This window comes from Hyaloscypha bicolor (genome assembly GCF_002865645.1).
Source record: "Hyaloscypha bicolor E unplaced genomic scaffold K444scaffold_182, whole genome shotgun sequence".
Taxonomy (NCBI): domain Eukaryota; kingdom Fungi; phylum Ascomycota; class Leotiomycetes; order Helotiales; family Hyaloscyphaceae; genus Hyaloscypha; species Hyaloscypha bicolor.
In genome coordinates, this window is record NW_020194684.1 from 5524066 (window position 1) to 5537997 (window position 13932).

At 49.8% G+C, this 13932-nt stretch overlaps 4 protein-coding genes across 4 annotated transcripts; 1 reads left to right on the forward strand and 3 right to left on the reverse strand.

The window, feature by feature from the left end:
- Positions 1–533: 533 nt before the first annotated feature.
- Positions 534–3732, reverse strand: K444DRAFT_575003 (uncharacterized protein). The gene is made up of 2 exons (XM_024877463.1): positions 2947–3732; positions 534–2897 (listed from the first exon to the last, which is right to left on the reverse strand). Exons 1-2 carry the CDS (start codon positions 3405–3407, stop codon positions 815–817), a joined length of 2544 nt encoding a protein of 847 aa, XP_024728960.1. The 5' UTR covers positions 3408–3732; the 3' UTR covers positions 534–814.
- A 2051-nt stretch (positions 3733–5783) lies between these two features.
- K444DRAFT_546282 (DUF1000-domain-containing protein) lies at positions 5784–6985 on the reverse strand (the record flags this gene model as incomplete). The annotated part of the gene is made up of 4 exons (XM_024876209.1): positions 5784–6131; positions 6181–6583; positions 6659–6806; positions 6907–6985. The coding sequence occupies 4 exons, from the start codon at positions 6983–6985 to the stop codon at positions 5784–5786; spliced, it is 978 nt and encodes a 325-aa protein (XP_024728961.1).
- Positions 6986–7686: 701 nt separating this feature from the next.
- On the reverse strand, positions 7687–8147 carry K444DRAFT_637276 (uncharacterized protein; the record flags this gene model as incomplete). The annotated part of the gene is made up of 3 exons (XM_024884101.1): positions 7687–7764; positions 7834–8035; positions 8089–8147. 3 exons carry the CDS (start codon positions 8145–8147, stop codon positions 7687–7689), a joined length of 339 nt encoding a protein of 112 aa, XP_024728962.1.
- A 1880-nt stretch (positions 8148–10027) lies between these two features.
- On the forward strand, positions 10028–11922 carry K444DRAFT_543788 (AICARFT/IMPCHase bienzyme; the record flags this gene model as incomplete). Its single annotated transcript, XM_024875988.1, has 3 exons — positions 10028–10173; positions 10240–11722; positions 11767–11922. 3 exons carry the CDS (start codon positions 10028–10030, stop codon positions 11920–11922), a joined length of 1785 nt encoding a protein of 594 aa, XP_024728963.1.
- Positions 11923–13932: the final 2010 nt, after the last annotated feature.

Genomic DNA, 13932 nt, shown 5'->3' on the forward strand with positions numbered 1-13932 from the left:
ACGTGTAGAGTAATCAAAGTATTCATGAATATTCATGATTATATATTCTAATCTAATCAAATTATTTAAGCATTGCAGTAATTATATTCTATTCAAGCTAATCATGAATATTCATGAATATTCGGAATACCTTGATTACTTTTTTGACACACTGAGCCGGATGCGAAGTCGGACATGGATCGGAATACCGCTCTCTTACTATTCGCATGGTTGGCATCGTCTGACAATACTACTGCAGATCACTTTAGAAGCTGATTTGAGCGGGAAATCTTTCTTTTCTATCAGCACAATGCGATGGGTTCCACCGATCAGCAAAAGCTGGACGCGGAAGTCAGAAGACAGCGCAGGAGTAAAGAGAGACAGGAGGGAGCAAGCAGGCAAGTTATGGTCCATGGGAGTAAAGTACTCGCCGGGTAGGACTTCCAAGGAAAGCAAGTAAACCGACAACGCTCAGGGCGAAAATGAAGGAAGGTGTGACCACATCCCAACAGTTCACACTACTGAGCTCAACAAACACCCGAACAGTACTAACACTCGGGTCATCAATCAAGCTCTCATTCTCATTAACTATTGATTATATCTACATGAATCATGACCTTGACTTCATTCGATTTCATTCCCACCCAAACCAGCCGAGCCTAACCAAAACATTCATGGACGCAGAGGTCTCGGAACCCACTACCAAAGTAAGAGCAGAAAAAGAATGGTATCATCGACGCAATAAGCACATCCACGCAATGCTCCCCAAATGAACCCAGCAAGGAAGAACAAAATATTATCCAGTCATGCTGCCGCGCTGATGCATACCTCCACGCTAAAATGCATCTTCAAAAGGACAATCTATGCTATCGTGCCCCTCGCGTTCGCACACGCCGCACCACTTATCCATGTTGATTGCTCCACTCTCCTTTCCTGCCACGGGCCCTGATTCCATCGGGTTTGGGATGATCCTCACTGCTGCTGGGACTGCTGGGACTGCTTTCGTCTTGACAGGTGAGAGGGGGGCGGGTTTGTAGTCATCATGAGAAGACTTTGGGGAGAGCCCAGCCTTGACAACGTCCCTGCCCGTTCTCAGCTGTGATTGTGATCCAGAAACATCTCTTGAATGGGTGCCGTTTGTGGTTCCATTAGGACTAAACATGTTTGTGCATGTTAGAATGTCGTGACCTGACGTTTCACACAACTCGCAAAAGCTCTCATTAGCAGACGAGTACGTATCACTTTCCGGCATGGTCTCGAGAGTGTTTCCTCGTCGATGGTTCTCTGGCGACGTCCGTTCTCGGTCACGCCAGCTGACGACGGTCCCTTTAGAATCCCGGATGGAGGATCGATCCTGTGTGACGGTCCCGGTGCTCATTGCGCTGGCACGATGACTGGGGGCGGTGTTGCTAGCACTGCCCCTGCGCAATCGTTCCAGCTCTCGTTCCAGCTCATCCTCTCGGCTAACCTTAGACTCGACAAGTGCTCGAAGTTCCATCACTTCTCGCTCAAGCTTCTCTCGTGCAAGGCGATCTTTGATGGAATCAACACCGTCGCTGGGACGGCGCCGGGAGGAGGAACTATCTTGTCGTTGGGTCGGGGTTTTCTGAAGTTCGTTTGAATTTGCCGTATCTGGGACAGCGTCCCGACTTAACGAATGGATGATTGCCTTCAAGCCTCGAATCTCGTCGTCTCGCTGTTCCACTTCCTTGGACATGGACGGAGATTCTCCATTGGCGGCACCGCTCATAGCTGCCGCCGCTTTCTCTCTCTCGCGGCGGAGTTCTGATCTGGTACGTTCGACTTCTCCTCGAAGGAATTCTACTTCACCACGAGCCTCGGCTTCTCCACGTCGGGCGTCCTCTAAACCTTCTTCCAGCTCCTGGACAAGTTCCTCCAGTTGTTTCAGTTGCCTTGCAACACTGTCAACATCCTCGCTTCTTTCTTGTAATTCTCTGACCTCTTGCAACAAATCTTCCACACGCTTCTCATACACTCGTTCAGTCTCTGTGCTAGCCAGTTCCAAGGTGTCGATTGTACTCCTGAAATCCGCTCGATGGGCATCAAACTCCGCAGTCAGCATGGCAATCTTTTCGTTCTTCTCCCGGAGCAACGTTCGTAATTGTGATGCGTCTTTGTCCTCCATGCTCCCTCTATTATGTCTCCCTCCATCTGAACTACCCATTAATGTCTGCACTTCTGCCAGACTACTCTCCATTTCCGCCAGGCTGGATGCTTGATCCTTTAACTGGCGATCTCGCTCTTCTAACTGCCCTCTTAATCTCTCGATCTCATCGTCGTTGGCCCTAGATGCTGGCCGCATCTTCGTATTAAAGGAAGACACAGAGCCAAGGCTTCCATTGGTGGTGGTTCTTGCAACACCAACAGGTGTTGTTTCATCATCGCTGTAGTTCATAGGAGCCTGTCCAAGAGCAGAAGCACTTCGCGGGCCAACGCTTGCCTTCATCCCATTCCTGGGCGTATAACCAACCTTCTTGCTCGGATCCCTCGAGTCTTGTGTACCCCTCACACTTTGTCCAAACTTACCAGGCGCGGGACTGGCATATCGAGCAGGTGTTTTGGTTACAGGTGTACCGATTGAAGGTCTCCCTCCTAGCTGTGGTTTTCGCAGAGGGGATTCTGGTCGTGGTAGGGACGGTCGAGACTTTTTGAATTGAGGACTTGGTGCTCGCCCTGGTCCAACCGACTGGCTGAACTTTGGCACTGACGGAGTTGGTGGGGTATATGTATTTGGTCCCTGTCCAGCTATTTTGAAACTTCCTCCTCCCCCTATTGATGGAGTTGTTGGCGTAATGGGGAACGAACCATCGTGGGATGAGGGCGATCCGCGTCTTGTCGCTCTATTGATGGGGAGAAATATACCCGCTCCGGCTGTGGATGTCGAAAAGTAGGAGACGCTGAGTGACTTGTCAGTATTGTTTGGCTCCGCGCCGTTGCAAGCCTTACCCGTCAACATCGCCATTGTTCTTGCCCCGGGAAGCGAATTCTTCGCTGAGCTCCACTCCAGCAAATGTTCCCTTCTTACCGTTGACTGTTCCTATGAACTTGACGGTTCCATGCATGCTTCCAGGAACGTCAACCAGGTCACCGACCTCAAGGTCGTCGTCGGACCCGCGAGACGGAGTAAAGGGCGGCATAGTTCCAATAGTAGGTGAATCCTCGTCCAACACCGTCCTCAACCCGTAACCTACGCTGGCATCAGGTATGGTAGCGAGGGAACTCGACGTGAGCGTGCTCAGTGATGCTTTGCGGGCAAGCGCGTTCGTTCTATTGCTGAGCGCGGGTACTTGCAACGCGCTAGCCTTATAGGAGGCGTTGAGGTTGGGGGTGGAAGCAGTTTTGACGCTGTTGCTCAGTGAAGGGCGAGGTCGTGCAAGGGATCGTTTTGGTGTGTAGTTGTTCGACATCGAGCGTTTCTCGCGTTGATGTTGTTTTTTTGGACGGCCGCGGTAGCGGTGACCCCTGGAGCTGGCCAGAGGACTGGATCGCCTTATCCTCGATTGGCAATCTCAATGCGATAGCTCTTCATAAGCAGCAGAACAGTCGAGGTATTAATAATTGCGCCGGAACAAAGGAATTGCGAAAAGGGGGCACGTCGATTTGAAAAAATGCTGGGGATTGAATTCTAAGAGTTGCAGCTGAGAGTAAGAGGGCAGACCGTGAGGTATGCTCGTTTCCCCCTGCAGCCAGCCAGACCGAACGCCGCTAAATCGGATATTGTGCGGCGTCTTCAGAACCAACAAAGAAGTTTTTGAGGTTTTGGTTGCTTATTTCAATGACGCAGATTCCGAGGCTTTATGGGTTGTCGGGTTTCATCCGATCATGGTGAAGAAAGAGAGTCTGTGGTCAGGATGGACGCTGCTCGAGTGGACCTCATCGAAGGAAGCAACGGAGGCCCCCTCCAGGACATTCGTTCTCCATGTGTTCATCAGCACTTCCCCTATTCTGACCTCATGCGGCTAATCCCAGCACCTGCCACACAGCCTTCCATTTCGTTACCGTCCGGAAGGAAAGGAGCACCAGGAGGCCCGTCCTATTTCTTGTGATCCATGCAACTCCGACTAATGACGCCACGATCTGACCGTTTGTTCGGAGAATAAATCAGACGTTGTCTAAGTCTTTTATCTCTTCAGATGCTCCCCCGAGTGTCATCACTTAATGAAGAGAGAAAGATGATCACTCGCTCGGCCAGTGCCTTTGTTTCGTGGAGATGACGGGTCAACAGGCCTGATAGTTTAACTGAGGGTCATCCTGGTAAGAAACGCAGGAACCCGTGCCAGGATGTGAAGCAGCTCACTGTTCCCCTTCACACATTATCAAAATTTTAGCTTGCCTTTAAACTTTGTTTGGTGTTCCCATTGTGTTTCGGACTTTCGGAAGCTTCTATGGATCAGATACCTGAAGCTTTAAAGCGAATGACTTTTCCCCGGCCAAGGTTGGAGTTCCCTTGGCCAACGTTCCAGGCGTCCATTCTTGCTGTGAAAGGTTCCGCTGGCCAAAGATTTGGATGTTTCCACAACTTGACGTTGAGAAAAGTCTTCATCGCTGTGATGAGAGATGGCAATACCATTTAGTTCGAGGGGAGGGTGTCCAGTAATACCAGCATCGTCACAGCGTGCCTTGGCATCTTTCAATGAGCTCTGTTTCCGTGCCATCGAACGTGACTTTCAGCTAGACACTTCTTTTCTTAAGAAAGCCAATGGACAATACTTGCAATAGAAGAAAAACTGGCCGAGACGAGAACAATCGTCTGTTAAACGATGTTGTACTATCATTGCTTGAATTTGGTCGGCCCGCGCTTTGTACATAGAAGGCTTCTAACATATTCATGATTATGCGACTAAGCTAGCAAATGCAAAAACTGATAAACATAAATCTTCTAAACGAAAACGAGAAACTAACCAAAAATCAAATTCAGTATCAATATAGAGAAACTTTAAAGCAAAATAGAGGGAATTTCTGCTACCAGTCACGTGTCGTGTCTTTCCTGAAGCGGGCGCTAGCGGACACGAAAAATTTCCCTACAAAAGCGACAGGTTCCTTCAAATCTTCTTCTCTCCTGGTGCGGCGAGAAGAACTTCCCGTGTTGCCCTAACATCACAGCCTCCGTGTCTTCGGGCCTTGGACGGTTTGTACCATGGTGCAGTCAAATTTCTTGGGCGTCCTTCTTCTCACAGAGAGAACCTAATTGCAAGACGACTTCTCCATCAGAAGCGCTGAACCGCGTTCGCTCCTTCGATTTGTCTTAACGGGCTCGTTGGCTGCAGGGTTCTGGGGCTAGATGGCGGGTTGGACATTTTCCCACCTTGGAGAAAAGATATGGCGTGTGTTGTGTCAACTGGCGAATATGTTGAGCCGGGAGACGAGACCGGATTCTGATTGTCGAATCGTGGATTGTCGAATCTTGGGAGCCAGAGATGGACGTCAAGTCATTGTGTATTGGCCCACGAGGATATAACTCGGATGTAAGAACTCGAGAACATGAGATGGGCACCGAGCCCTTTCGCGTTGTACTGCCAGAATATACTTTAATTTCAGAGGTTAGGAATATGAGGAATGCTGCAGTGTATGTTAGACTGGTGAAACCTTGCTGGTTGTCCTACGAGGATAGTTATTAGTTGAAGAGCTTGGAAATCTCAGCTATTCTGTAGAAGTACGGTGGACTTGCGAAAGCCTTAATTTCTTTATTGCCAGTTCCCAGGAAAAGACATCTAATACCAACGCCATCCATGAGAAGAACTTGCCAAGAACCTTTTGTCGTAAATCATCGCCCCGCCTTCCACTCAATCATGGTCATCTCCAACTTTCTCCAACTTGCCAGGGTCTCTCTTCTCGCCCGTTTCACCAATAATCCTGACTCGGTCTACTCGGACTCGTTCTCCTTCTCCCTCACCATCCACGATGAAAAGTACCAAGCTTGTGACATTCTGGAACTTGACGAAACGTAGGGAGAGCGTAGCCGTGCCGGTCGAGTCCCAGTCATTTTCCGAGAGCGTGATGGACTGCGTTGCGGGAATATCATCTGCCTCTTCGAATCCGAGGATATGTGGGCGATTGATGTATATTTGGACGGTCTTTGGCCGCATAGGGACTTCCTCGTCGTCTTCGGCGGGAGGAGGGAGGGAGGTAATCTGTATGGGAATTAGCACTGGCGAATATAATAGTGTGGAATGAGTCTACCTGAAGGGTATGGACTTTGAGGGTAGATTGAAATGGCATGAACAGCATCAACTGCTCATCCGTATCACTCTCTACCCAGTCCTTCTTCTCACTGGCAGCTGTTTTCCCCCTCTGCAATCCAGTAGGCTTGCTCTGATCCACCAGTACTCGTACGCCTCCGAACTCACTATCAGAGTTGAGCAATTCCAAACCCTTCAAGTCTACCTGGTCGGTAACATCGCTGTATCCCCTTGGCAGATCTCCAATGCGCCAGGTGCTTCCACTACCAGATGCTCCAAAGCCTGATGAGCCCCCTTCAGCTTCAGCAGCTAGCTTCTTGACGGCGGCTTGAAGTTTACGTGGATCAGCACCTGTGACTTTCTCAACGGTTTGGCCTTGTTTGAATATCATGAATGTCGGCATCCTGAAAGCCCGGTCAGAAAATCCTTCAAGCCAAAGATGCTTGCTTGATCGAAGTCTCTGCTAGGGAATCACTCACGCCGTGATGTTGTACTTCGCCGCGATCTCCTTCTGCGTATCGACATTGACCTTTACGAATGTAATGTGATTCGGACGCGACAAACTAGCAGAGAGCTGCTCGTACACCGGAGCAATCGCCTTGCATGGTCCACACCAATCTGCATAGACTTCTCGAGGTCAGTAAGAGCTGCAAAGTATATTGCATACTGGGACGCAAACGGCAAACTGCATCTGGGAGAGTGGCGGGGTAGGAGGGGGATCTCTCACAGTCTGCGACAACTATTTTGGACGACTTCAGTAGATCCTCAAATTGCTTGGGCGACAATATTTGCACTGTTTTCGACATCTTGACTGTTGTTGGAAAAGATGATGTAGGAGGAGAAGCTCTGTAGCTTCGCGCGATTGATTTCACATCAAAGGTACAGTGGAATTTACCGAGCCATTCAAGCCACCAGTGGCCGAGGCGATCGTGTCAACAAATTCGCTTGCTTGCATCAACTACCTTCACTCTTTTTATCTCCTCACAGGTCACAGGCCAGTTATTCCCAGAAATATGGGAATCTTGATGGCTTTAGCATCACATCGTATTTGAAAGCCTGAATGTGTCTTCGGAACAGACCCCAGCAGAGCTACTGCTCTTCAAATATCATTAATTTACCATTGCAGCATGACCTTGGACAAGAGCTGATACTCCCACGATTGTGTTGTGAAGAGAAATACATCAGCTATTGAAGGCAGCCAAGGTGTTATGGCGTTGTCAGTTTATAGCTTTAGCAACGCGTGCTTCTATTACGATGGTCTTGCTGATCAAGATTACATCTGCTCTTGAAGTGAATGAAAGACTTGTATTATTGCTTTCAGGTCAACAAGTCTTATCCCAAGTTGGGAATTATCACGTTCAGATTGGAAAGCATGTCATCTATCAGGTTGATCTCTTGCAAAGAGTCTCTTTATGTACAGAGAATACAGATGTCAAAACTTCCTGCACTCTACAACACCGATGCTCCCCTCAACATCCAACTTGCTTGCAAGTGCAGACAGGGCATCTTAGCCATCAAAATCATGGGCCGAATTAAAGAGTAGAACGCCAGACATCATGACGCCATCGAAGCTCGAAGGTGAATGCTAGGTGCTTACAAGAACTGCACTTCAAGTTAGAAACAGGGTCGAAGAATGCATCAAAGGCGAACTTACGAGAGCAATGACACCAGCAACGGACAGACCGAGAGCGGAGACACCGTGAACGGAGGCAGCGCCGGTGGTGGCGTAGGTGATGGGAGAACCAGTTGGGGTAGAAGAGCTAAGGACGCCAGTTGAGCCAACAGTGCCGATGGTTGGGGTAGCGTAACCAGCAGCAGAGCTAGAGGATGCTGGGCATGCATAGACGGTAACTGTCCTTGGGTCTTGTCAGTATCCTGAAGAGGTAGCGGTAGATCGAAGGCGACTCACTGTCCGGCAGCAGCAACGGAAGCCATGGCGGCGAAAAGGGCAACGGCCTTGAATTGCATGTTGACGGTTGGAGGTTTGTTTGGGTTGGGTTGGTTGGAGAAGTGTTTTGAAGGTGGTTGAGAGAGCGATTAAGTAGCTTTTGGTTGAAAACGAGTGTGGTGATCTGGGATGGAGAGGAAAAGTACAATAGGACTGAGCCTCCCCATATATGTAGGTACGCGTTCACGGTGAATTTCCATGGGAAGCCTCATCTCCGCTAGTGGGTCTCAAAGATTGGCCTTGACCTGGGTCGACTCTCAAGTTCTCAACCCCCGTCCTGGACTCCCTAAACAGCCTCAATTTTACCTTGAGCAAGTGGTCGTGCCCCCACGGCAGACGGTGGTACTTGCCTATCATTATCCCTGCAGCCCTGCTCAACTGCTGCGGTGCTAAACAAAGAACGGCACGGAGAAAAGAAGCTTTTGTTCTGGCTGGCAATTTGTTAATCTCTCTGAAACGTACCCCAAGTTCAAGAAATGAAAGGCCGAACACATAACCGCGTCGATATGGAGAGATGCTGGACATTCGGCTTCTTAATCAGACTCAGTCCTAATTCACTGTTCATTTAAATATTGCGATATCAAGGTGAGCTTCTGATGAGCCTCCGAGGGGCCTTCCACAACCGATACTCCTTTATCTGCGGGTACCTTGCGTCCTGGCCAGACGAGGGGATGCGGCGCACCCCAGGCGATCGCCTTGGATGCCCTGTAGCCAACCCATCCTTTATTGACCCACGATTGGAGGGATGTAATTTATGGATGCGGCCGGAATCCACTTCATGGATGGGTTATCAAAATTGCACCAGCGATTCTCGGTCTATTATTGAACACTCCACTCCATGACCATAAACACTTGTGCAAATACCCAGAACGCGTTCAATACCTCTGCCATGGACAAGAAGACGGCCTTAGAATGGAGCCTGGGAAGGAGATTAATAGCGACATTCAAGGGTCCTCCAGAAGTGCTGCCCAGGTCTCAGGAGTAGTCGTTTCAAACGAAATTCTTCCATGGAAATCCGCCAGGATTTGGCATGGAACGTATGGGGCTTGTCATATCGATCGAGAACATTGGAATTTAGAAGAGCGAAGACGTCTACGACACGCGTTCATCCCTATTTATACTCTCTACCCATCCAACGCCCTAAAACTTAAGTTCCTAGAGGATCAGTGCAGTAAACCTTTGCGTATGACTGCCCTGTGAAAGCCTCTCAGCCACATATCGTCCCCGAAGCGCTCTCTAAACGTCCGCGAATGAGGGACCTTGCGAGGGAGCTGACCACCAACAAAGATCCGAAGATGCTGTGCACTGGGCTATGGAACAGCCAAGCAGCGTGAGAGCCTTCAAAGACCCTAGTATGGCAGTCCAGCAGAACGTCAGGCAGCGGTACTAGGAGATCTACCATGAAAGCAGAGGATTCGAGCACGAGGCTTTTCGATCCGTACTTCGTCCAGCGCCCTCATACTCTCGTTCCTTGATATGATCGTTCCTTCTAGGCTTGCCTAGGTCATATGATGTAAGGCCAATCTTTGCAATGCTCCCCATGATCTGGTGAGAATCGCACCCAAGAATTTCCTCGGAGAAAAAAATCTCTCTTTCTCCATTCTACTTAACGACTAACAGCGTCATGGAAGCCTCACGTCACAAGGCGACGGGCTTCTCAACGTCAGCGCTTTTATGAGAACGTGATGTTTGCGTTGTTTTATGAAGGAAAAGAACCTTTTTTTTCTACGGCTGCAAGAATATTTAACGAATCTCGCTTAGTCAGTAGCGCGATCCAAACCCAACCCCTCCGAGACCGCCACCAAAATCTGCCCCGCGTTGAAACTTGACAGAAAGCAACCTCAATCGCAACCTGTGAGCTAAGCTCTGGCACAACTTGATACTTTGATACCACCGCAAAATGTCGACCAGTAAGACAGCAATCATTTCTGTCTATGACAAGACCGGCCTCCTCGATCTAGCAAAGGGCTTGATCAAGCACAATGTTCGACTCCTAGCTTCTGGGGGAACTGCGAAGATGATTAGAGAGTCTGGCTTTGCTGTGGAGTAAGTCGTCCGATGGGGCTCCCCTAGCCGTCCTTCAACCCTCCAAACAACTAACTCTCCTCATAGAGATGTTTCTGCCATTACTCATGCGCCAGAGATGCTCGCTGGTAGAGTGAAGACCCTCCATCCTGCTGTTCATGCGGGAATTCTCGCACGCGATCTTGCCTCCGACGAAAAAGACCTCGCCGAACAGAACATCAATAAGGTTGACTATGTCATCTGCAATCTGTATCCTTTCAAGGACACAATTGCTAAAATCAATGTCACAATTCCCGAGGCTGTGGAGGAAATTGATGTTGGAGGAGTTACCCTGATCCGAGCAGCTGCGAAGAACCATGGCAGAGTAACAATCCTCAGTGACCCAGCCGACTACCCTGAGTTCTTGCAAGAGCTCGAGAAAGGTGAAGTTGCCGAGCGGAGCAGAAATCTGTATGCCCTGAAGGCGTTTGAGCATACAGCGGACTATGATGCTTCGATATCAGATTTCTTCCGAAAGCAATACGCAGGAGACGGAGTCCAACAGATTGCTCTTCGCTATGGCGCAAACCCACACCAAAAGCCTGCTGCGGCATACATGAAGATGGGACCGTTGCCATTCAAAGTCCTGTGTGGATCGCCTGGCTATATCAACTTGCTTGATGCTCTTAATGCATGGCCTCTTGTGAAGGAGCTGAAGGCTGCCCTGGGACATCCAGCTGCAGCAAGCTTCAAGCACGTCTCACCTGCGGGCGCGGCCATTGGAGTGCCTCTTACTTCCGATGAGAGAAAGGTCTACATGGTTGACGATATTGAGGATCTAGAGAAATCTCCTCTTGCGCAAGCATATGCCCGTGCACGAGGTGCCGATCGTATGAGTAGTTTCGGTGATATGATTGCGTTGAGTGATATCGTTGATGTCCCAACAGCAAAGATCATCTCCCGGGAAGTTTCAGATGGTGTGATTGCTGCCGGTTATGAGGATGCAGCGCTGGAGATCTTGAAGAAAAAAAAGGGAGGCAAGTATTTGGTTCTTCAAATGGATCCCGAGTACGAACCATCTCCCCAGGAGTCAAGGAATGTTTACGGCATTACTTTGACCCAGCACCGCAACGACATCAAGATCTCTCCAAAGTCCTTCTCGTCAATCATTACACCAAAGGAAGCGGGACATTTGCCAGATTCCGCTCTCAGAGACCTGACCGTTGCCACTATTGCCTTGAAGTACACTCAAAGCAACTCAGTGTGCTATGCTCTTAACGGTCAAATCATTGGTCTCGGTGCAGGTCAGCAATCACGCATCCACTGCACACGTCTGGCTGGAGACAAGGCCGACAATTGGTGGCTTAGATTCAATCCCCGTGTCCTCGGAATCAAGTGGAAGAAAGGCACCAAGCGACCAGATAAGAGCAATGCAATCGATCTGCTGGTTAGTGGTCAATTACCAAAGACTGGGCCTGAGAGGGAGGGCTATGAAGCTTTCTTTGAGGAAGTTCCGGCGCCGTTCACTGAGGCGGAGAGAACTGAATGGCTTGGAAAGCTCAGCGAGGTTGCTCTTTCCAGCGATGCCTTCGTAAGCTCCCTGTGCAATATTGCAAGTTTCTGCTGACTGTACAGTTCCCCTTCATCGACAATGTCTACAGAGCTGGACGATCAGGAGCCAAGTACATTGCTGCACCAACTGGTAGCCAGAACGACTCTTTTGTCTTTGAGACAGCCGAGAAGCTCGGCATCACTTTTGTGGAGCAGAGCATTCGTCTGTTCCACCACTAGGTTCGTGCTTGTGAGATGATGGTGAGTGCAAGTCAAAAATGGAGAGACCAGAATAGAGATACCCGGATAGATTTTCTCATGGGTCAATAATTGACATTTATCACAAGACTTCCAAGCCTACCCTCTCTTCACATTACTGAACTCCCTGCTAACATTAAATCATTTTTTGTTCTAACTCATGAGATCTCCGAAATACGTCTATCCAAGCCTTCTCGGAGGCAACGGTGGGCTGAACAGGGACTCAAATGATTGAAGCACATTGCAATACCTGGCAGTCAGGAGCATGCTAGTTGCCTGCGCTCTGTTGCTGAAGTGGAGTGTTCTATATCTGAAATATACCGAATAGTGTCTATCAACAATTTTATCCGACTCCAAGGCTTGCCACAATCTTCCACACTCTTATGACAAGGCCCCTCGATCAATACTGGACCTTGTGTTATCGGAAGGATGATTCATTGGACAAATTGAGTATTTGACGTCTGCAGGTACGGTTGATCCTGGAAAGGGGTTAACTGTTGAACCTCGTTTCCATATCCTCAGGGGAAGGGCCCAAAATGGAAACAGTCTACCCGCTTCAAGTGCTTCCCATATCTCCGAGACTCGCATAGCACCATGTGGTCTGCAGTCACAATCCGCCATATCCAGAAGATACAGGAGTAGCCACGTGCAAGGTCCCAGTCGGCTGCTGAATGCCCTGCCAGCTTGGCCGAAAATAGTTGGCCATTCAACGGGTTTCGAGAATCCGCTCCTCTTCTTTAAATAGAGTGTTCTCGTGCACGGTGGAGGGACTCGCGAATCTTGATAGGGCTCGCTTGGACCACCTGCCAGCACGGCATCAAGCGCACCCTGCCCCCCATCCTCGAGGAGAATCAGCGCTAAGGCAAGCAGCGCCTTATCCAGGTAAATCTCCTCTCACGAAAATCTGACTAAGTGCAGCAATCACGGAACAAAACTTCCCAGGTTGAGGCAATTCATTGAATCCAAGGTACCAGCGGCCAGCTATGCGGCCCAGGTCACGGCTTCAGAATGTCTCGAAGACGTCTCCAGAGATGTTGCTGGCATTTCCGCAGCTGTTCTCGTCCCTTCCGAGGCCTCGAACGGGCCGGCCGGCCCTGCTCTTACCGCCCAGGCGATCTGGTGCCAGCTGCACACCATTTGCCCAGGGTCGGTGAAACGTGCAAGCGAAAGGGAATCTGCAAACAGTCAGCCTATCAGAGCGAGGTGACTGGATAAAAGCAGGTCGTGCGCATGGTGTTCGCTTGCCACTCCTCCTTGCCGCCAACCACGGCGCCAGATCACCCACATTCTCCCTCGCCAGCTCACCAGGGTCTGCATCCTTGAGCCAATGGCACGTCGGATTCGTTCTCATGCATATTGCAGCAATGCCGGCGCGGAGGGGAGGCGCGAAGCTGACCGGCTTAATTGGATGTGCTCTTCCCCGCCAAACAACCCTTCATGGTCGCAGGCGCCAAAGGTACAGAGTGCTTTTCTCTTTTTCGCTGCTGTTCAAATCCGACTCTGGAGAAATTCAACGAGCTTCACGACATTTTTGAGTGCTTCAAGTATCTTTTCGAGATTTGTTGGCGCAGTCAGTCTCATCCTGGAGGAAGAGGGGTTGCGCCATCAGCCTCGTTTAAGCAACGCAGCTGAGAGGCCTCCATATATCGGCCACAAAAGTCACTTCCAACCAAAGGCTGCATGCAAGTTCAGAGGCGTCTATTTTAGAATCGAGTCCCCGTTCGCTCGCAACGTCCTTCCCGGTACCCTATCAGCGCTTCGAACCCCCCAGCTCGCTCATTGACTTCTGCCAAAACCAAACCACCCCTCCCCTCCCTGGGCGCCATCTAGCCGGCAAGCCATATCTTCCCACCTCATCTCCCGTTTTACTGATTCATGGCAGTAGCCTCAAGACTTGTCTCGAATTAGACAGTGTGCTAGCGCGCGCGTCACCCACAAAACCCTCTACTTCCCCATCGGTTGATAGACCTGTCTCTTCTTTCCACGATAGCT

Excerpts from the sequence above, each read along its gene's own strand:
- K444DRAFT_575003 (XM_024877463.1), bottom strand. The coding sequence starts at position 3,407 with ATGTCGAACAACTACACACCAAAACGATCCCTTGCACGACCTCGCCCT. Across the intron at positions 2,898-2,946 it reads AACAATGGCGATGTTGACGG|CGTCTCCTACTTTTCGACAT; the intron begins GTAAGGCTTGCA and ends CAAGTCACTCAG.